Below are 23,818 nucleotides of genomic sequence, written 5' to 3'. Positions count from 1 at the left end.
AGTTTCAATACCAAGGAGAGCAGTGGAATTCCAAAGGAGGAGAAAGCAAAGCACGGAACTCATGGCTTTCTCCCCATGATTCTTTAGCCTTGCAGTTAATTTAATTTTTCATTCTTTTTCAATTTATTTTTCTTCTTCTGCTAATTTTTTTTAACTTTTACCCTTTTCTTTTTTAACGTTTTTTAACTAGCTTATCTAATATACGTATATATATATATTTTTCCTTTTTATATTTTTTCTTTATTGGTTGTCTTTTTTTAATTGTTTCTTTTTTTTTTTTCTTCTTTCTGAACCTCTTTTTATCCCCTTTCTCCCCCCTCACGATTTGGGATCTCTTCTGATTTGGCTAAAGCATATTTTCCTGGGGTTGTTGCCACCCTTTTAGTATTTTACTTGCTCCTTCATCTGCTCTTATCTGGACAAAATGACAAGGCGGAAAAATTCACCACAAAAAAAAGAACAAGAGGCAGTACCAAAGGCTAAGGACCTAATCAATACAGACATTGGTAATATGTCAGATCTAGAGTTCAGAATGACAATTCTCAAGGTTCTAGCCGGGCTTGAAAAAGGCATGGAAGATATTAGAGAAACCCTCTCGGGAGATATAAAAGCCCTTTCTGGAGAAATAAAAGAACTAAAATCTAACCAAGTTGAAATCAAAAAAGCTATTAATGAGGTGCAATCAAAAATGGAGGCTCTCACTGCTAGGATAAATGAGGCAGAAGAAAGAATTAGCGACATAGAAGACCAAATGACAGAGAATAAAGAAGCTGAGCAAAAGAGGGACAAACAGCTACTGGAACATGAGGGGAGAATTCGAGAGATAAGTGATACCATAAGACGAAACAACATTAGAATAATTGGGATTCCAGAAGAAGAGGAAACAGAGAGGGGAGCAGAAGGTATATTGGAGAGAATTATTGGAGAGAATTTCCCCAATATGGCAAAGGGTACAAGCTTCAAAATCCAGGAGGTTCAGAGAACCCCCCTCAACATCAATAAGAATAGTTCCACACCCCGTCACCTAATAGTAAAATTTACAAGTCTTAGTGACAAAGAGAAGATCCTGAAAGCAGCCCGGGAAAAGAAGTCTGTAACATACAATGGTAAAAATATTAGATTGGCAGCAGACTTATCCACAGAGACCTGGCAGGCCAGAAAGAGCTGGCACGATATATTCAGAGTACTAAACGAGAAGAACATGCAGCCAAGAATACTATATCCAGCTAGGCTATCATTGAAAATAGAAGGAGAGATTAAAAGCTTCCAGGACAAACAAAAACTGAAAGAATTTGCAAATACCAAACCAGCTCTACAGGAAATATTGAAAGGGGTCCTCTAAGCAAAGAGAGACCCTAAAAGTAGTAGATCAGAAAGGAATAGAGACAATATACAATAACAGTCACCTTACAGGCAATACAATGGCACTAAATTCATATCTCTCAATACTTACCCTGAATGTTAATGGGCTAAATGCCCCAATCAAAAGACACAGGGTATCAGAATGGATAAAAAAACAAAACCCATCTATATGTTGCCTACAAGAAACTCATTTTAAACCCAAAGACACCTCCAGATTTAAAGTTAGGGGGTGGAAAAGAATTTACCATGCTAATGGACATCAGAAGAAAGCAGGAGTGGCAATCCTTATATCAGATCAATTAGATTTTAAGCCAAAGACTATAATAAGAGATGAGGAAGGACACTATATCATACTCAAAGGAACTGTCCAACAAGAAGATCTAACAATTTTAAATATCTATGCCCCTAACATGGGAGCAGCCAACTATATAAACCAATTAATAACAAAATCAAAGAAACACATCGACAATAATAAAATATGAATCAAGATGTCGGTTGAACCAATGAAGATTAATGATTGACAGCACATTCCAGAGAATGGTTCATTTCAGAATAACAAAACTGCTTTATTTCCTCTTAACAATGACCAAGAAAATTAAATTATATTAACTTGAACAACACTTTTTTTTTTAAATTCCAGGTTATTTCTTAAAACTGTTTTGGGTATGTTTTAGGCATCTTGAGAATTCTGTCAGTTTACTTACATTAAAAGATAAGCAGAAGGGGAACCTGGGTGGCTCAGCTGGTTAAACAACCTACTCTTGGTTTCAGCCCAGGTCATGATCTCAGCCTCTACAGACAGACCCCCCAACCCCATCAGGTTCTACCCTCAGTGCAGAATCAGCTTGAAATTCTTTCCCCTCCTCCCTCTCTCTCCCCTCTCTTCTTCCCAACTGAGCACACTCTCGTGTTCTCTTTCTGTCTCTCAAATAAATAAATAAAATCTTATTTAAAAATGAGCAGAAATCAGAGTTGTTGAAGATAAGGATTTATATAGATTAAACATTGGAACATATGTCTGGACTCTAATATCTAACATAACTTGTGTTTTAGATCTCCAAACTTAAGTTGCCATACATTGGAATGTTCCGGTTTCTGATGAGTTAGTTCTATGGAGCTAATATATTTTGGTAATATCTTCCATCTATGATATTATAATACACAGTCTATTTTAATTTTCATTCTTAGAAGATGCTTACCATTCTTCACATGCACATATCATATGAACATGGAGACCACACATTTTAGATCTGAAAGACCCTGGGAACTTTTTATGTTAAAAGTGTTGCTCACTTTTGAAGAGTTGGAAAACAGGATGCTTCGTGGTACTGACCCTGCCCCATGTTCTCAGTTTCATCCTCAAAGCTCTTATTAAAAATCAGAACTTGGGGCACCTGGGTGGTTCAGTGGATTAAAGCCTCCACCTTCAGCTCAAGTCATGATCCCAGGATCCTGGGATCGAGCCCCACATCAGGCTCTCTGCTCAGCAGGGAGCCTGCCTCCCCCTGTCTCTCTACCTGCCTCTCTGCCTACTTGTGACTCTGTCAAATAAATAATTTTTTTTAAATCGAAACTTATTGATAGCACAGAGCAGTATTAAATCACTGATAATTATTCATGGCGTATGATCTCCAGAAAAAAAGACTAATACCCTTGATACACGATGGTTCCAGAGAGTTAGAAGGATAAAAATTGAGACAGACATTGGGCAAGTTGTGTCCTTTTGAGATTTCTCTGCCCCTACCAGATATATACCCATACAGTGATCAGCTAATAGTCTTCTCCTTATTTAACTTTCTTAAAAATGAAACTGAGATTTTTTTTTAAATGATCAAGTTCAAAGTAGGAGCCATTACAAATATAGCATATGCACACACACCTAAAAACACACTCAGCAACCTATATTTTGGTTACTCTGCTGCATGTGAAAGAGCTCTTGGCTTAGAATTTTAGGGTTGCAGTTGCAAAGTTTAATTCTAAAGCAAAGAACTTTTTTCTGTCTTTCCATTTGGTTTGTGGAATTACAATACATCATATAGAGCTAATCTTAGCCAGGGATTACCCCAAGGATAAAACTAACTTCTTTCTCCGACATTAGCCCCAGCCAATTTATACAAGAATTATGGGATTGTAGCTAAAATTAGAAGTCTTCAGTGACTTAGCTAAATTTCATTTCCTAAGTTTCGTTTGCAGTATCAAAATTTGTTATTTTCCAAGTTCATTGACTAAAATATGTGTATTTATGATGAGATGTGTCCTTCGTAAAATCTGATTGTTTATAACCCAGGGCTTTGTGGTTTCTCCAATATTTTAAGTTAACATTTTGGTTCTTACATGTTACCAATGATTTTTAAAATTTATTTTAATTCAAGGATCATCTTTGTTTTCTTTTATAAGAAACTGTCCTCCACTTTCCTTTTGTCTTTTTCTCATTTGTTGGTAGTGTCTCAATTCTTTATCATTTCTCAACAGAAGATTTCTACAAATTAAACCTCTAGGATACAGTTATTTTAGAGCACAATTATATGACCATATCAGCATTTAATTAAGTATGTTTTCGTCTTTCAGTGGTTTCTTTTCTAATTATTGCTTTATTATATACTTTAGCAAAGCTAACCTATTGCCAATCTCCAAAACTTGAGCATTTCGGGGCCATTTATCCTAAATTTTATTTCTGTATCTAGTAAGGGGATTGTTTCTGTTAACTGCTGGTGCATTAACCAACTACCCACAAATGGTTTAAAACAATCACTTTATTAACTCTCACAAATCTGAGGGTTAACAGAGGCTCAACTGGATGGTTCTTCCTCTGGTCTCATTTGGAGTCTCTCATGCAGCTTCAGTCTATGGCAGATGGGGCTTCATTCTGGCCTCCTGGTGGGAAGGCTTGGCTCCGCTAGGACAGCTGAACATTTCCCTTTCTGCGTGGCCTCCAGCAGAGTGGCGCAGCTTTTTACATGGCAGCTCAGGACTTCCAAAAGGGCAAAAGTAGAAACTGCCAGACCTTCTAAAGACTTAGTCCCACAGTTAGTTCTGCCACATTCCATTGGTTGAAGTCATCGGGTCAGCTCGGGCTTAGGAGGAAATAGGACATAAGTACTGGAAGGTGCGGCTAGTTGAGGCCATGTCTGAAGACCAACTACCACAGGGGTTATGTTTTCTTTTTTCTCCATTAAGACCTTGTTTCTTCTCTACTCCTTTTTTAGTTCTCTGCATCTCTGGTAGTTTACCCAAGCCTACAAATATCACCTTCTTATCCATAAATATGAGGAATATCCTACAGTGGAGCCCACCAGAGGGCCTACAAGGAACTGAAGTTACTTACACTGTGCAGTATTTCATGTAAGTTGGTTCTTTTGCTTTGGGCTGGTTTATAAACCCACGATTCAGACACCTAGTAACTGTGCAAAGATAAACCATTCTATTGTAGTAAGTGGAAAAAAGAAAAGTTTTCAGTATTCCCTGCTAAATTTTCTTGGACTGTTCTGTGAGATTAAATTAGAAAACCATTTCTTGGTGAAGACAGAAGCATTGGGGGCTTAGGTGAGGGAAAGTTATGTTAAGTGGGGGAGAAGTTGGTCAAAATGTTATTCTGTGGCTGAGAAAACAAGGAAATCCATTGTCTCTGAAATGTCTAAACTTAATTGGAATTACAGACATTTTTAAGTGAAACTGAGTGCAGATTACTGTGCCGTTAGCTCTTCCTATTGAAGATAGTGAATGGACATTTCCACATTTCACCTGTCCCCCAAAAAGCATTATACATCAACAATGAATCTTGGAACACTGCATCAATAACTAATGATGTATTTTATGGTGAGTAAAATAACACAAATTTTAAAAAATTCATTGCAAGCAAGAAAGAATGCAAACGTATAGATGATGCCCATGTTCAAGGAAACCGAGGAAATGGCCAAACCTCAAGCCACAAGCCATGGAGCGTACAAACGAAATATTGTGAAGTCTGAAGAAAAACAACTGCAGAAACTGAAAATGAATCTATACCTTCTTAAACTCCAACAGTAGAAAATAATTCTACAAGAATAAATGTCATAGTATTAAAAGGTATACCTAACAACCTAAGGATTTCTGCCACTAGAAATTGAGGATATGTCCCCCATGATCCCCAGTTTGGAGCCACGGAATGTCAGAGAAGGAGGAGCTGAAAGAGAAATCGTGTTCAAGTGACACTTTCACTGTAGAGGCCCAGTAGCCCCGGTGAGATGGGTGCAGGAGGGAGGAAAGGTGATGATGGCTGGGAGGCACCGATGGGGTACTATGACTTTACTAATGTCATATAGCACATCAGCCTCCAGCAGTTGCCAAATGTGAGGGTGGGCAGGCTCTCCAGAAAAGGGAATAATATGATTTGGAGAGCAAGTGTGTGACATACCCTCTGTCCTATACCCATTTGCCCAAAGAATCTGGCATAGGACCTCTCCATTATTACCAGAAGGAAGAAAGACAAACACACACACACACACACATACACACACACACACACAAGTGAAAAGTTCCTTAAAAGCTTTCTCATGGAACCAGGAGAAAATTTCAGACAAATAACTATTCGTAGTTTGAGTCTATATACAACATGATCCCTAATGGTAAATCCGAACGGAGAGAGGGAGGGAGGGAGGGAGGAAGGAAGGAAGGAAAAAAGGACGGAAGGAAGAAGGAAAGAAGGGAGGGAGGGGAGAGAAAAAGAAAGAAAGCAAGAAGTTAAAGAAAAGATTCTAAGACAAGGGGAAGAATTTTTAAGCAGGCGGCAGAGCTTAGGGAAGAGTTGGAAAATAAAAATGCTATATAGAGATGAAAACTCTATGGCTAACTGATAGTAATTGAACAAGTGAGAATGTCTGGAGTTGTGCATAATGAGTACATGCTCAATCTAGGAAAACATAATAAAAACAATAGGAAGACTTATCCTGGTGAGATTATTGAACTTTAGGAAGAGGAAGTACTTTATGACTGTCATAGCAAGAGCAGGGCGCTCAAGGGACACAGGGGTAGGGGGATGATTTCTGTCTGCTGACACTCAACAGAAGAAAGTGATACATCCTCTGAGGGAAAAATAGGTGTGATCTAAGATTCTTACCAAATTTCAACAGACATATTTTCAAGCAAGTGAGATGTCGGGAGAGCACTCCCGTGAGATCTTCTTGAGGGGGAGAAAACCACTAACTAAAGATGATATCAAGCTGACAGAGGTAAAGATGACCCTGAAGGAAGAACTCAGTACTGACAAGATTAATTGTCATTGTGAAAAGACTGGTACATGCACTGAGACTATCTAAGTGAAGAACTGAGACTAAGTATTGATGGGGAATGGGGTTATCGAAATTTCTTGTAAATGTTTGAAAACTAAACAATGATATAACAAATTAGAAGGTGGGAAATATCTATAAGTGTACTGAGTTTCATAGCAAGAAGCCATTAAATGTGATCTAAAATGAAAATATTTCATCACCTTGATAACCAAACTTTCAATATTTTTCATAAACCATTTTCTTACTTCAATAGATTTTTTAGAAACCACTATCTCTTGTGATGATGAAACACTTGAACTACAACAATTCTTTTAATTTCACTTCAATTTCTTTTTCTGTTGAAGTTCAAATCAGAGGGCATCTAGGTGGCTGAGTTGGTTAGGCATCCTACTCTTGATTTTGGCCTCAGTCATGATCTCAGGGTCCTGGGATTGAGCCTGGGAGTGGGTTCTGAGCTCAGCATGGAGTCTGCTTGGGATTCTCTCTCTCCCAACTTGCACTCAATAAATAAATAAATAAATCTTAAATAAACTTCAAATCAGGCTAAATTTGCAATCTTGATTAAAACCATATGTATGGTATAATCTAGTTATTGTCTGTATATGCAGCCAACTAGTCATTCCTGTGTGAATAGAGAAACATAACGAGATGTCCAGAATCATGTATGCCAAATATTTTAGGCTAATGGGTTTTAGAGTGACTTCCTTCTCTGTTGATTACACATTTTTTATTTTTTGAGTTAAAGAAGAAAAAAGTACCCTATTAACCACAACAAAAAGAACAAAGTCATTTTTCTCTATGAAGAAAATATTCTGACCACTAAGGCAGGGAAATACTTCAACAGCTATTCACGATGACCTCACTTATCTAGAGCCTCATTTTCATTTTTGAAGAGTTTCTCTGGAAGCTGGTGTTTTAGGAAAGGAGACATCACTCTGCAAAGAGGAAGCGGCTGTTGAGTGTGCCCTGGCCTCTTTTTCCATTAAGTGAAGCAAAGAGTCTGCAATGTCCTTTACATGTTTGATTCTGAAAAGGAAAACAAAAAAATAGAGTGATCACTGCTCTGTGAGAGCAAATAACTTAGACGGTACAAATTTCCAAAATAAATAAAGAAACTCGCCATGTCGGAGGTCTGACATGCTCGTGCACGTCCAAGATGGACAGAAATACAGAGCAGTGTCTGTCACTGACAAGGTTCCAAGCTCAGCTCCAAGGCCAAACAGTCCTTGGTTTGCAGTCAGGCTGTCATCCTAGCCAGGTAACCTTGGGAAACTTACATATTATGATTTCACACTTTGGAGTGAAGTTTGTTTCCAAGTAAAAGATGACATTTTAACAACAGTTTAAACTCTACCTGCCAAGAGAATTTAGTGCAGAAAATATATAGTGCACTATGGAAAACACAAGCTTTGGAACAAGCTATGGAAAGTGGCTCAGAATCCAGTAAAGTGTATTTTCTCCTCCATCAGCCTCTGTCATGGGAAGCTGCCCTGCCCCTGGCAGGAGTGAGGAAAGTGAAGGAGAGGGGATCAAATGGGTGATGGCAGTATTTTCCAAACCCTAAGTCAGGAGCTGTTGTTGGACCATGAAATCAGTTTTGACGGACATAGCTAGCATTATTTTCAATGGAAAGGACTGGAATGGTGTGAAGTGGACTGGAGTGGAAAATCACTGAACTGATGGCATGCACTACAGTTTAAATAGAATCTTGTGGAAACTTTGTTTTAATATCTTAAATATATGTATGTTTCTGTGAGCTGGGTCACAATATAAAATGAATTATGTCTTTTGGCTCACAGACAAAAAATGTATGAAAGCCGTTAGGCAATGGGGACTGCTTCCTGGAGAAGTTGGTCGACAAGATCTTAACTGTATGTCTAACGTCTTCGGGCAGGTATGGTGCCTACAAAACAGAGAGAGTAGCCTTCAGAAATCTGTTGCCATATTCTGAAAGGAGAAGATACCCTTAAGCTTGAATAACACTTGATAAAGTCCACATTTCCTCATTCTCAAGACATGCTCTTGCCTTATGTGATGCCTGTTTCTCCTACTCCCACTCTAGCTGCTATTTCTTTTCTTTTTTATTTTTTAGGTAGGCTCCATTCCTAGTGAGGAGCCAGTACAAGGCTTGAACTCAGAACCCTGAGATCAAGACCTGAGCTGACACCAAGAGTCAGATGCTCAACTGAATGAGAACCCAGGTGCCCCTAAATTGCTATTTATAACTGTACTTTGCATCCAACCTTTAAAACTTCATGATCCTGGAATTTTATGCTAAGCTTTGCTCTGGCTCCAGGGTCATTTCATTCATACCTAAGCCTTCAATGAACAGTTTTGTGCCCTTGATTTCAAAATCACTGCCTCCCACTCAGTCCTCTTTCCTGAGCCCCAGGGCCTACTGGGCATTCATGCAGCTGGATGTCTTTCACATACCTGAGGCTCAATGTGCAAAAAACTGAACTTTTTACCTTTCCTTCCTCCTCCCCCCTCCTCCCCATTTCCCAAACCTATTGCATGGTATTCTTTCCCTTGGGAAACGTTACCACTATCTCAGACAGAAAGAGACACCATCCTGAACACCTTCATCTCCCTTATCTCTTACCTCCACTCAGTCACCAAGTCCTGTTTCCCCTAAAGTTCTTCCTTTTGTCTTGTCATTTGTTCTACTACCACCATCCTTGTTCAAGCCACCGACATCTTCCCAGCTGGACCACCACAGGATCTCCCCAAGTGTTCCCCAGACTGCCACCCCTACCCCCCTGCATTCTCCATGCTACACCTGTTAGCTTTCTAAAACCCCGGCACACCTGCTTTAATGCCTTCCTAGCCTCCCACGCAACCCTCTCTCACAGGCTCAGCCGGTGGCACTTCAACTCTCTATACCTCAGTGTTTCCCATCTGAAAATTGTTAAAAATATTTTCCCTTCTCTACCTGCTAGGGGTGTGTGTCTTTAATAAAGGAAAGAAGAAATCAATATCAATAACCGAGTCAATATCATCACTATCACTACATGCCACAGTTGGCATAGACTCTACCCTAACCAATTTTCTCTAGACCCTTCATAGAAAGTAGATATTAAATTTATGAGAATGTCAAGGTATTTTTTCTTCCAAGAAAAAAATGGCTAGTATTTCTTTTTTCTTTTTTTTTTTTAAGATTTTATTTATTTGACAGAGAGAGAGTGATCACAAGCAGGCAGAGAGGCAGGCAGAGAGAGAGAGAGGAGGAAGCAGGCTTCCCGCTGAGCAGAGAGCCTGATGCGGGGCTCGATCCCAGGACCCCGAGATCATGACCTGAGCCGAAGGCAGAGGCTTAACCCACTGAGCCACCCAGGCACCCCAAATGGCTAGTATTTCTTAAAAATAGCCCATCAGGGGCACCTGGGTGACTCAGTGGGTTAAAGCCTCTGCCTTCGGCTCAGGTCATGATCTCAGGGTCCTGGGATTAGGCCCCGCATCGGGCTCTTTGCTTGCGGGGAGCCTGCTTCCTCCTCTCTCTCTCTCTCTCTCTCTCTCTCTCTGCCTGCCTCTCTGTCTACTTGTGATCTATCTGTCAAATAAATAAATAAAAATCTTTAAAAAAAAATAGCCCATCAAATTGACCTTAATAGGCATAGTGCACTAAAATCGTACATAGATAATTACTAGAAGAATTGATCATATGATATGTAAAATTTTTACTGTAGACCAAGAATAAAAAAATACAGGCTTTCAAAATGTACTATCCACCTTATAATTCACAGAAAAGAGAGGTGATTGCAGAAATTCTGATTCATGCTCCTGAGAGGTAATGAAAAAAATTGCCAGCAGCAAATCTGGATTCTTTTTTATCTCAGTGACAGGTACTTTTGTTGTTCCACAGTGAAGGTCTGAACTTCCATTGAGTTTTGTGTAATAACTGTTTTTTTCCTATTGGAAAGCACATAGGGCACCTCATTATTAATTCAGTTTCTTTCTCAGCAGATATGGGCAAAAGAAGTGGCTGAATAAATCCGAATGCAGAAATATCAGTAGGACCTGCTGTGATCTCTCTGTGGAAACTTCTGATTACGAACATCAATATTATGCCAAAGTTAAGGCCATTCGGGAAACGAATTGTTCCAAATGGGCAGAAACTGGACGATTCTATCCATTCTTAGAAAGTAAGTAACACACTGTAAACTCCAACAATAACAAGTTCTTCTGTCCATCGAGCGTACAGTATCAGCCTCGCAGACAGCCTACCTAGGAGGCCAGGGCTCTGAGCACTCTGTTCTGCGCTCTGTCCAGCTGCTGGGTGACCAGCCCATGGTGCCCCACCTCACAGCATCTCAGAGTTTCATCTTGACAATGACTGGTTTTGCTTGCTCATTGTCAAACTAAGTGTCTTCTTGTTCTGAACATGGCAATGTGATGACGTATTTCTAGGTGTAACTCAGAATTCAGGCAACAACTTCCTGATGTTTGCTTCTTTCATTTTTCCATCCCTTGTTCTGTGGCTGATTCAGCCATAGAGGACCCACTCAGAGCTGCCATAATGAAGTTTACAAGACCTTCTCACTAGAGCCGGAACCTCTCCAATGGTGCCCTTCTAGATCAGACTTCAGCAAACTATGTCTTCAGATCAAATACACCTCGGCCCCCTTTCCATTTGTCTATGGACCGAGAGCTAAGAATACTTTTTACATTTACATAAATAAGAGCTACAACAGAGGTCATATGGCCTGTAAAGCCTAAAGTACTTCCTGTCTGAACCTTTATAGCAAAAGTTTGCGAACCTCTGTTCTAGACCATTCTAAGTTATTTAACACTGTTTCATTCCACCATGGCTGATTTCCACCACACATCAAATCATGTTAATGTTATTTATCACCAACTTTTCAAGTCACAGGAGTGTTGTAAACACTTTTAGTTGTATTTACCACCTGTTTACCCATGAGATTAGGCACCAAGTAAATACAAGACTTGAATTTTCTGTTTTCATATTGTATCAGGGAGTATGAAATGATTGTTTCAGGATGTGGCATAACTCAGACTCACCTGAGAACAATCTGAGTCATCTCAACTAAGAGGGGGGCTTTAGACTTTGATTCCAGTAGGGTGATATTGTAGTTTTATCCATGGTGATTTCTACATCTGAATATGATAACTCCCTCTCCCCTCCCCTTTAAGCACAAATTGGCCCACCGGGAATCGTTTTGATGACAGATGAGAGATCCATTTCCATTGTTCTGACGGCTCTGGAGAAGTGGAAGAGAAATCCAGAAGACCGTTCTCTTTCCATGAAACAGATATACTCTAATCTGAAGTATAATGTGTCCATATATAATACTCAATCTAATAGAACGGTGAGCCTGGGATGGAAGAGGGGCCTTGAATCTGTGCACTTCCTGCAGCTAGTGCTGGAACCAGCAGCCCAGGGGCAGGGAATCTGGGAAGGTGTGATATTCAAAGACATGTTGGGCGAGATATAGTGGAAGCTGATACATAGACATCTCAACAACGTCCTTCGGATTTCCCTCACAGACCCTCTCCGTCAGTGGGGTCTGATGTTGCTGTTGGGTGTGGAACAATTGTCCACCTCACTCTGATGGAAAGCTTCGACTTGCATGACATCTGTCAATCACTCTCCAAGAGAGAAAAAATGTCAGCAAGGACACAGGGCAAGATAGGGAAGAAATCCGTCCTTACGTTCTTATTTAGAATTGTCCCCAGAATGGTCCCAATTCCTGACCATGCTCTGCTGAGCTAAAGGAAAAGGGTATTTTAAAGCTGATGCTAGAAAAAAAAATTAAAAATCTTAACTCAGATCTCCATTTATTAATATGGAAAAATGTTCATAATTCTACTTAAATTTTTAAAAATGCATGACAGTATATGTTAACTAAATTGAATTTAAATAAAACTTTTTTTTTTAAGCCCAGCTTGAAGCAATAAAGAAGGATTTAGTGGTATCTCAGTGTTCTATCTCCTTCTAGAGCTGTCTGTCTGGGTGGTACTGGAATTCCGTGGCTCTAACTGCTGTTTGCCATCCCCTGCCCTAGTGGTCCCAGTGTGTGACCAACCAGACGCTGGTGCTGGGCTGGCTGGAGCCAGACACTCTGTACTGCGTCCATGTGGAGTCCTTCGTCCCAGGGCCTCCTCGCCTAGCTCGGCCTTCTGAGAAGCTGTGTGTCTGTACTTTGAAAGGTAAGCTTAGGGGCACCTGGGTGGCTCAGTGGGTTAAAGCCTCTGCCTTCAACTCAGGTCATGATCCCAGGGTCCTGGGATCGAGTCCCACATTGGGCTCTCTGCTCGGAAGGGAGCCTGCTTCCTCCTCTCTGTCTGCCTGCTTCTCTGCCTACTTGTGATCTCTGTCTGTCAAATGAATAAATAAAATATTTAAAAAATAAAAAAATTACAAGAAATAAAAAAAAAAGAAAGGTAAGCTTAAAAAGTCACAGCTGGTCTGAGGAGGGAACTCTGAGGAAACTAGGAGAAGTGTGGCAGTTAAAAACAAGGTTTGGGTTAATCCATGTCTACCAGGAACAGGTTGAGACAAAGGCAGAAACAATCATCGCCATAAATGCATTGAGCAGCCTGGGACTCTGTCGTTGAACTTGGCCAGCATTAGAGCATGTTTGCATCTTCTCAAGGAACTCTCAGCACCTGTCCTGATATCTGCTGCCAACAAGCTTCTTCCATGGGAAAAAAAAGCAATTAGAATTTTACACACATCTTTTTATTTCTTGATTTTAGTCCCTTTCGTCAAGAGAAGTTCTGTGGGGGCGCCTGGGTGGCTCAGTGGGTTGAGCCGCTGCCTTCAGCTCGGGTCATGATCTCAGGGTCTTGGGATCGAGCCCCGCATCGGGCCCTCTGCTCGGCGGGGAGCCTGCTTCCTCCTCTCTCTCTCTCTCTGCTTGCCTCTCTGCCTGCTTGTGATCTCTGTCTGTCAAATAAATAAATAAAATCTTTAAAAAAAAAAAAAAGAGAAGTTCTGTGGTCTACAAGAATGTCAAATGTTAGTGCTAGAAACAAAACACTATTCTAACAACACTTGCAGACAGCAGGCTTTGCTTACCCTCGGGAGTACAAATTACAGCTCTGCAAGCTGCATTCAGCTATCACTCACGGGCTGCTGGGATCAGCAAATCCACACTTACACCCTCATTTACATTGCTTCTCTCTCCTTCCTTTTGCCTTCTTCTCATGTTTTCTGAGTTTGGCTGAAGAGTCTCATTCCTATTAGAAGACAAAGAGTTAGGAGCTAGGCATTTGTGTATATGTTTCCCCAAGGGTCAGAGGACCTTCCACTCAAAACCTGAACATGGAAAATTAACCCTAAAGTTGACCTTCCTCGAATGGACCTCATCCATTATTCTTCCATCTCCCTTTTCCAAACCCTCTGGCCCAGGACAAATGTCACCCCCACCCCCTAGCCAGCACTGGTTCCATCGCCAGCAATGGGATGGCCATGGTGACAGGAGCCCTGCTTTCCTCTTCCCTCACGCTGCACAGAGCACAAGTTGAAACTGTCATAAGGAATCCAAAGGGGATTTTGTGATTTTCAAAAGTGAAAAGCTATATTTTTGAATCTCTGTCCTTTCATACCTTCCCCTAAAATGAAGGGTTCTCTGCCATATGTCAAATAAAACTGAAATGCAGAGCAAGCAAAAGGCAAAACAAAGCAGACTGAAGAAATCATTTCTGTATTTGGAAAAAGTGCTCTGTTTACAGCTTGATCAGTAGCCAAGTGTAGGAATGAATTTCCAGTGGAGAACATTTAAGCAGTTGGCAGACCGAAAGCAACTCAAATACGGATTCCATTAACTACTTCCCAGTAAGAGATGCAGCCAACTTTCTCACTAGTCTAGGAGAGGTGACAAAATAAGGACATACCTTTCCGGGTTCTGACCTTTTCCTTGATAGCCCAGCTGGACCACCTCTTTTGGGACCATCTCTGAGAAATACTTCTGCTCTCCATAATCCCCTGGTACTAAAATACAATTACAGTTTATTAGGTTTATTGTGCAAACATGTTCTGCTGTATACTGAGTGTCATTGGTCATTGTTGTCATGGCATGTTTTAAGTAGGGCAAGTTCAGTCCAGAGACCAGAGTCTGCATTCAGAGGACTAGGCGGCATCGTGGCCTCATGTGCAGTCGGTGATGCCGGCCACCTGCACCACCTACCTTGTGCTTTGCCACCTTTTCTTGTAGAACCTGATGACCGATGTGCTCCTTAGGAGCGGTTTGGGGTGGAAGAGGCTACCCTTGGAGCCCTGTACCTATACTTCTCTCACTGGCTCTTGTTGACCTCCCTCATTGTCCATGACACTTCTGTTTCCCCTCTCTCACTGGATAGCTATCTGGAGAGTGACATCATTGATTTGTCTCAGCCCTAGGCATCAAGAGTATCCAAACAACTGTACAGATGAAAGAGCTCTCATGACACTCTCACTGAATTCATCAGTATGTAAGGAATATACTGAAACTTTTGCTATGTGCACTAAAACTCTTTTTCTACTGCTGTATTAGTCAGGGTTCTCCAGAGAACAGAACCAACATATTACATATGGAGAAAGACAGAAAGATTTATTTTAAGCTGATGCCTCACATGACTGTGGAGACTGGTGAGCTCAAACTCTGTTGGACAGTCCAGCAGGCTGGATTCTGAGGAAGAGTTGATGCTACACTTCTTTTCTGAAGGTTATCTGCTGGCAGAAATCTCTTTCTCAAGGTGGTCACCATTTTTTCTACTAAAGCTATCAACTGATTAGACGAGGCCACCCATATTATAAAGAGTAATGTGTGTTACTCAAGTCCATTCATTTAAATGATAATCTCATCAAAAAATGCCTTTCAGGAACATCTAGAATCATGTTTCGCCCAATATCTGGGTACCACGGCCTAGCCAATCGACACAGACAATTAACTATTACAACTTCCAGTATCCTAGAGGAGCCCAACAAATATAAATCAGTCACATGAGTCCTATTCACAACTGTATAGTCTCATGAATGGAGGGCCAGCACTGCTTTCTTAAAAGCTGTTCACCAAGTCTTTTCATTCTTCTATGGACTTTTACTTGTCATGAACCCACAGTATAATAGGACCTGGAGGGGAGTCACTGCCATTCTCAGCAACACCAGCTCAGCCACTTCCTACACACATCCCAAGCTCCAGACCTACCCAGAAAGTCTAGCCAACCCACTCAGAGATGGTTCTGTTAGCCGGACATAAGGTAACGCCCACATTCCCGACTTCTACTGAATATTTGGAAATGGTTGAGTTAAATGACAGTATGGAAAAGTGAGGGCAGCTTAATAGGATCTTATCAAGAGGGTTCTGTTGCTTGGTTTAAAGTGTATAAGTTGCTGGAATAATAGACACACTTAGCTTCAAATATAAGAACCTGCATGAATCTCACGGCGAGACAAACATGTTGGAATATCTGCTGATTGAGTTGGTGATGCATCCACACTGTAAGGTTTGTGACAAGTCCAGATGAGTCCTGAAGACCAGCTCTTGTCAGAGTAAGAATTCTGAGACCCCCTTATCACTTTTCCTTCAAGCTTCTCAATTTATAAATGAAAAACTGAGCTCCTAATTTAAGTAATCAACCCAAAGTCACCTGACATTACCAATGTTTTCCTACCACCATACTGAATCACAACACTCTATTTCTTTCTTTTTTTTTTTTTTTTTTTTTTTTTTAACAGACCAAACATCAGCAGTGAAGGTTAAAATCATCTTCTGGTATGTTTTGCCCATATCTGTTACTGTGTTTCTTTTTTCTGTGATGGGCTACTCCATGTACAGATATATCCATGTTGGCAAAGAGAAACACCCAGCAAATTTGGTGAGTGCTCGGTGTGGCAGGAATGATCATAAACCCTCCCTTCCAGGCCAGTACAAAAGGAAGCTCTAGAGCAGACACAGCTCCCTTTTACAGGCAGCGTGGGTTTAAAGAGTGATGAATAAGAAAACACTTTTGCTACTAGTCTCTAGTAGCAAAGAGATTCCTCAGCTTTGACAAAGATTTCACGTGTCATGAGCAGATTAGACTAGGTCGCGAGGTACACAAATAAATTTAAGTCAGATCCATGCCCTTCCGGAGGTTCAAGTTAAGTTGGGAATGGGAATTTCAAAATGATACTTAAAGGTTACGATGAAAGCAGACAGTTAGGACTGTAGACGTACAGAGAGTTACAGGGAGAGCGTGGAAACCATGAGTAGGGGACCAGTAGAAGTTTTACATCCGGCCATGATTAGGAAAGGGGAGAAAGAGTTAGAGCACATACTTCTGGCAGAAAACCCAGAAGGGCCAAGGTGCGTGGATGTTTGGAAAACCACATGATATTGCTGGACCACAGGTTGCTGATGAGGAGTTACTGAAGTAAGACCAGAGAGTGGGTGTGAGGGCCAGGTAACAGGAGAATCAGGTGTTATTCTAAGCAGTTTGGGCTTTATATTGTCTTGGCTAGGAGAAACCTCTACGGGGTTTTGAATAGGCAGTGTTGAGGTCAATATCGTGTTTAAATCCAGTTAGATAGTGGGTCTAGTACACTGCTGGAGGGAATAAGACTAGAAGCAATAAAAGGAGCTAGAAGACTGTGCCAGTTCTCCAGGGCAAGAAAGGGAGCGTCTGAAAGAGGAGAATGGGATGTAGAGCTTGAGACTGGCATGAAATGGGGAGTACATTTAGGAGGAAAATGGCCAGGACAAGCATTCAGAGCAAGGAGAGCAAGAAAATATTAAGAAAGAATAAATACGCTTCCGGAGGGTTTAGAAGGGCTGAGCATATTTTAACAATAAGAGTTTCAGTGGGATAGCTATGGGGGAAGTGAGTGAAACCATCCCTACTCATGAGCCTCCTTCCCTCTTTGCATCCAGTTTGCATGCCCATCCACATTTCATGTCCAGGGTGCATCCCAGCCAGGCCTGGGAGTCCAGGAAACCACTGCTAGTTAACAAATACATGGTCAACAGTAATTAACAAAGCGATTTCCAAACTCTCTCCCTCAGCCCTTGCCACTTCTCATGTGGCAGAAATTCTGATTTTACACAATTAAAAACTGAGGCTCAAGAAATTAAATAAGTGCCCTGAATTCCCTGGGCCGGTTAGGGGAAGGGGCTTTCTACCCTGATCCTTGGACAGGATACCCCCACCCGCCCCCCAGGGACCACTGTTCACTTCCATAAGCCTTTGTGTGTGCGTGTCTCAGGTCTCTTGCCTCCATGGGAATGAGGCTTTCTGTTTATTCCAAGAATAACTGTCACTTCCATGAGTTGGTAAGAATAGGTTTTTAGAACTATGTGATGACAGTATAAGTTCTACTTAAGAGCTGTTTTTCATGTCTCAAGTGAAAAGGGGAAACCATTCTCTTCTCTCTTTATAGATTTTGATTTATGGAAATGAATTTGACAAAAGATTCTTTGTACCTGCTGAAAAAATTGTGCTTTATTTTATCATCCTCAATATTGTGGAAGATTCTAACATTTCTCATCAGGATGTAAGTGTAAGGGGAAAAAGCAACGATGTATGGGACCTGAATGAGCCCCTCATTCATTTAAGTATGGCTATTTAAAGTGGTCATATTAATATTTTATGAGAACTTCTGGAGTGTTGACCTAAATTGCCATTACTCTTTTGTAGTCAGAAAATGTCCTCTCAATAACATAGTAGGGTCGTTTAGTAGGGGGCTAACCTGAAAGAAAATGCCACCTTTTGTGATAGAATAGTACATTTATTTCTGGATATGTGTGTTTAGAAAGATATTTGAATAGTCAATAGACTAGAATGCGTTTATCCGCTGAAACACTATGTTACTATTGTAATACTAAATATTCTATTTGAATGAGCAATGCCAAAAGACTCCATGGAATATGTCTGAATGAATAGTCCCACCTACAGAATTTTTAAATCTATAAACAAGGATACAAAAAAGAAAGAAGTTAAACAAATAGGTACAGGAGAATGTATGAAAATTTGCCACAATTCACTGTGGGAACTAAAGTGTGCCATAAACAACACCATCCTAGGTAATTTCCAGCAACTAGTCTCATCTCCTTCACCATTCACCTAGAAAGGCAACTCTACTGACTGCATTAATATATGACAAAATCTCTAAGTTGAACCACATAAAATTATTGATATTTGACAATTTTTGACTTGCAGAAGCAGCAATATCATATTATTTGGCCTTAATATATGCTTGTTTTAATCATGAACTCGTGATCCTTTAATGCTCTTGCAGGAAAACAGGTAACATCGGTATTTCCTCATTTATATTTTGGCACGGGCGGACACCCCTGGTAGGAGAGATGGATTCTGGAGTCGTGGTCTTTAGAGAGTGTCCACAAGTCCAAACCGTTTCTGATTTACGGACTTAATTTAGACCATAATTACATTAACCAGAGTGTTCTGTTCCTCTTAATCTTGGTAGACATGACTCTGCTCATTTTAAAGAACAAATTTATAACACTAACTTAAAAGAAGTTGAGAAGAGGGAAAGAACGAGTCGTTATTAAGAGCAGAAAACAAAGTGATTGCTTATAGTTTGGCTTACTTGTTTTAGTCATAAAATATTTACTTAAGCACCTGCTGTGTCCTAGTGTCCTCACCTATGAAATTGGGATGACTACTCCCTCAGGGCTGTTTTGACATGAACAATGCTGGAATACAGAAGGCACTTAGAAAGGTGTCCGGCACATAGTGAGTGCCATGTGTTTATTGTTATTAATGGCCAGAGCATGGTGCTTAAGACCAGAAAGACAGGCCTTTTGGACACCACTATTTCAACTCAAAGCCCACATGTGCCTCACCTAGTTTTTCTTACCTGAAAGTACCATCGTACTTTACTTCTTACTTGATGCCTTCAAACTGAAATCGCCAATGGTTTTGGAAAAGGGAATCTAATTCTGAGTGGCTTTTACATCTCTTGTCATTCTAAGCATGGCAGGAGTATTGAGCTTTTCAAAAGTTGTGTTGCTTCTACCTCTTCCACATTAGGTAGGGTTTCCTCGTGAAAGCATCAAATCATCACCTTACTTCCGGACCCCACGAATTCTACATTGGGTGAATGAAAACACACCCACTACAAAGCGAATGAAGCCTAGTGTCACATCATGTGCATGGGAAGGAGGGACGTGAAGAGGGACACTGACCCCTACCAGCCTACAAGCCCCCAGGTTGAGCCAACTCCTGGGAAATCGATGCAGAGAAAAACTATTTGTACATCCCGGAGTGCACGTATGCCCAGCATGGTAAATCTGATGAGAACATTAAACAGAGGGCGCCATCAGCACAGATGAGTGAACCTGGATCATAAATCACATTGTTTCTGGCCCACACATTACAGCCCTCACATCTTGATGGGAATATTTGCTAACCTATCTTGGAAGAACTGGTTTTCCCTGTTTTCTTTGTGGTTCCCTTCATGATATCTTCCATAAACCTTCTATCTACTGGTGGTTTCTGTTTTTTCCAAAACTGCAAAAAAGCACATGCCTCTTGTTCTTTTACCCAAGACTGCTATGGTCATAGGTATTTTAATTGCTCTTATTTTTCAGTATAGGAGATAAATGTAGACATATTCATTGCAGAGTAACTAGAAGTGAAGGGGAGGAGTATAAAAATTACCTGCCAGACCCCCTCCCAGGTTTAACCACTGCAAACATATTAGGGAGAGAAGTGCTTCTCAACAGGGAGTGATTTTTCACCCCAGCAGATATCTGGCAATGGCTGGAGACATTTTTGATTGTCGTGACTCAGGGGAAAGGTGCTGCTAGTGTGGGGGCTGGTGGGAGAGGCCAGGAATACTGATAGACTTCCTAACATGCACAGGGCAGCCCCTCATAACAAATAGTTCTCTTGTTCATAATGTCAATACTGCCTAGACTGAGGGCACCTTGGTACACAATACTTGAGCATCTGACTCTGATTTCAGCTCAGGTCATGGTCTTAGTGTCATGAAATCAAGCCCTACATCATGCTGGGCCCAGAGTGGATTCTGCTTAGGATTCTCTCTCTCTCTCTTCCTCTGCCCCTCCTCCACTGGCACTTGCACTCTCTATTAAATAAAGACTTTTTTTTTTAATTTATTTGACAGACAGAGATCACAAGTAGGCAGAGAGGCAGGCAGAGAGAGGGGAGGAAACAGGCTCCCTGCTGAGCAGAGAGCCCAATGCAGGGCTCTATCCCAGGACCCCGAGATCATGACCCAAGCTGAAGGCAGAGGCTTTAATCCACTGAGCCACCCAGGTGCCCCTAAACAAAGACTTTTTAAAATATAATGCCTCAGTTGACAAACATTGGTGTGGAAATTTCCACTATCAATGTATCTATGTATATATATACTTTTATTTTGTTTTGTTTTTTGTTTTTTGGTCTTTTAGACATCCTAATTTTATTTTTTTTCAGTGTCCTAAGATTCATTGTTTATGCACCACACCCAGTGCTCCATTCAATATGTGCCCTCCTTAATACCCATCACCAGGCTCACCCAATAGCCCCCCACCCAAACCCTCAGTTTGTTTCTCAGAGTCCAGAGTCTTTCATGGCACTCGTCTCCACCCCCGATTTCCCACCATTCACCTTTCCTTCTCCTAATGTACTCCTCATTATTCCTTATGCTCCCCAAGTAAGTGAAACCATATGATAATTTACTTTCTCTGCTTGACTTGCTTCACTATATATTTTTTCCAAAAAGAGGAATCATATTGAACTCTTCTATAGATTGTCATTTTCACTCAAAAAATATAACTGATGGGTCTTAGGAGTTAACATGGTTGAAAATACGGGGACTCTAAGCTTGTTTTGATCCTCAAACCCAGGTAGGTATTTATTAAATCATTTTGAACACCTAAGAAATCAATCAGAGCTCTGAGAGAACAAAAACTACAAGTCTACAAGTAGAAAAACAACCACATTTTGGAAGGTAGGAGATGTGGATAATTGACTTGGGGGAGATATACTGTGGGTGCTTCATAGGTAGGAAGCCCTGCTTATATAGGCTACTACAAAGTAGTATATACAGTGGGGGGCAAGTCTGAACTTAGTAAAGTCTGCTATGGGGAGGGACATGCCTGGTTTAAAGGTGCTCAGGTGACAAAGAGTGCAGAGTGCCAGGAATGACAATGTGGTCTGAGGATCCTCTGGGTTTCAAGAAGAATGGGTGCCAGCATGATGCCGCATTTCCAAGCATGGGCATGGGGAAGGCAGCTGAGAGCAGTGCATCTTGGTGCCAGATTTCTGCTCTGTTTTGCCACAAACTGCAAACCACTGTGCAGTCATGAGGAACTGTGCTCCCAGGGCCAGCTGGGAAATGGCAAAAGCACAGCAAGACCCTTCCCCAGAGGAACAGTGTGGGTCATCACCACAGAAGTCCCTAAAACTTGGAGTTTTGAAATTCAGTCACCTGCCTGAGATATATTTAAAAAAAAAAAAAAAGGCATGGAAACAGGCAGGGAGAACAGTGTTCAGATGAAACCAGGAACACAACAGGGGTGATTTATTACTCTTCTGTGAGGACTCAATGAAGAAGTGGGGACATGAACTTTCGGCTCTGGAACTACAGAGAAGAGTGCCTCCATACTCATCCCACTCATCCGTACTGAAAAGCCTTCAGGGAGCAAAACTGTGCCATCTCATGTAGGCCAGAGCCTCTTAACCAAACCCCACCTCCCTGCACACTGAACACACATTTCCACTAGGGCAAAGCCACCTGAGAATCAGCACAGCAGGCCTCTCCTACAGAAGACCAGCACAAACTCCTTGCAGGCACCAATTCTACTGAGCATAGAGTGCTGCAAAGTTTTAGCTCTAGAGGAAATAGGATCTGGCTTCCTTTCTACTTTTATTCTTCATGTTCTTAGTATTATTTTTTTCCTATATTTTCTTAATTTTTCAGTTCCTTTTTTATTTATTATTTTTAAATTTATATATATACATATATACACTTTGCATATATATATTTTTTGTTTTGTTTATTTTCATTTCATTTTATTTTTTATTTTTGGATCTAGATTCTTTTAACAAACAGAACAAGACACACCAAGAATCTAGCTTTTTTGGGGTTGTTTGTTTGTTTTTTCCTTTCTTTCTTTGCTTTGTTTTGTTTTGTTTTTATTTTCTTTCTTCTTTTCTGGAAAAAAAAATGGCAACATAGAGAAATTCACCCTAAAAGAAAGAATAAGAAGTAGAACTCACAAGGCAGGGATTTAATCAATACAGATATAGGTAAGATGTCCAAATTAGAATTTAAAACAATTATTATAAAGATACAAAATGGGCTTAAAAAAAAACACAGAAGATATTAGAGAATCCCTTACTGCAGAGATAAAAGAACTAATGTCTAGTCAGGCTGAAATTAATCCTATAACCAGGATGTAAACCCAAATGGACACCATAAAAATGAGGCTGGATGAAACAGAGGAGTGACTCAGTGACATCAAAGATAAAGTTATGGAAAGTAATGCAACTGAAAAGAAGAGCGAAAGAAAGGTAATGGATCATGAAGGTAGAGTTAGAAAACTCAGCAACTTATTAAAACATAATAATATTTGTATCAAAGGAGTCCCAGACGATGAAGAGAGAGAAAAAGGGGCAGAAGTTTGATCCAAACAAATTATAGCTGAAAAAGTCTCTAATCTGGGGAAGGACATAGACAGCAAAATCCAGGAAGCACAGAGACCTCCCATTAAACTCAACAAAAGCCAACCATCACCAAGGCATATCATAGTCAAATTCACAAAATACATGGATAAGGAAAGAATCCTGAAAGCAGGAAGGGGGGGGGGTGATCCTTAAAGGAGAGACAGATCAGGTTCACAGAAGATCTGTCCACAGAACTTGGCAGTCCAGAAGAAAGTGGCAGGAAATATTAAATGAGCTGAATGGGGAAAATATGCAGCCAAGAATACTCTATCCAGAAAGACTGTCATTCAGAATAGAAAGAAAGATAAAGAGCTTCCCAGACAACCAAAAACTAAGGGAATTCATGAGCACTAAATTGGCTCTACACAAAATTTTAAGGGGGACTCTTTGAGTGGAGAAAAAAGACCAAAAGCAACTGACTAGAAAGGACCAGAGAACATCACCAGAAACACCAACTCTACAGGTAACACAGTGGCACTAAATTCATATCTTTCAACACTCATTCTGAATGTAAATGGACAAAATGCTCCAAACAAAAGACGTCTTATAGGGTATCAGAAGGGATTTTAAAA

The 23,818-nt window shown here is 40.6% G+C and overlaps 1 protein-coding gene across 1 annotated transcript; it reads left to right on the top strand.

Annotated features, from left to right (window-relative positions):
• The first annotated feature begins 4,568 nt into the window (after positions 1 to 4,568).
• LOC111147475 (interleukin 20 receptor subunit alpha) lies at positions 4,569 to 18,177 on the top strand. Its single transcript, XM_022503506.1, has 6 exons — positions 4,569 to 4,704; positions 10,593 to 10,771; positions 11,781 to 11,956; positions 12,653 to 12,797; positions 16,309 to 16,448; positions 17,989 to 18,177. Exons 1-6 carry the CDS (start codon positions 4,628 to 4,630, stop codon positions 18,175 to 18,177), a joined length of 906 nt encoding a protein of 301 aa, XP_022359214.1. The 5' UTR covers positions 4,569 to 4,627.
• The last annotated feature ends 5,641 nt before the right edge of the window (positions 18,178 to 23,818 follow it).

This window comes from Enhydra lutris, unplaced genomic scaffold (assembly GCF_002288905.1).
Source record: "Enhydra lutris kenyoni isolate GAN:26980312 unplaced genomic scaffold, ASM228890v2 scaffoldscaffold17, whole genome shotgun sequence".
NCBI classification, from domain to species: domain Eukaryota; kingdom Metazoa; phylum Chordata; class Mammalia; order Carnivora; family Mustelidae; genus Enhydra; species Enhydra lutris.
The sequence above is the reverse complement of the archived record's forward strand: the minus strand, read 5'-3'. Positions and strand labels throughout refer to the sequence as shown.

Bases quoted from the DNA above. Each gene is read 5' to 3' on its own strand.
- LOC111147475 (XM_022503506.1), top strand. From the start codon at position 4,628: ATGAGGAATATCCTACAGTGGAGCCCACCAGAGGGCCTACAAGGAACT. The intron at 4,705-10,592 runs GTAAGTTGGTTC...CTTTCTCAGCAG, and splicing joins TACACTGTGCAGTATTTCAT to ATATGGGCAAAAGAAGTGGC. The intron at 10,772-11,780 runs GTAAGTAACACA...CTCCCCTTTAAG, and splicing joins ATTCTATCCATTCTTAGAAA to CACAAATTGGCCCACCGGGA.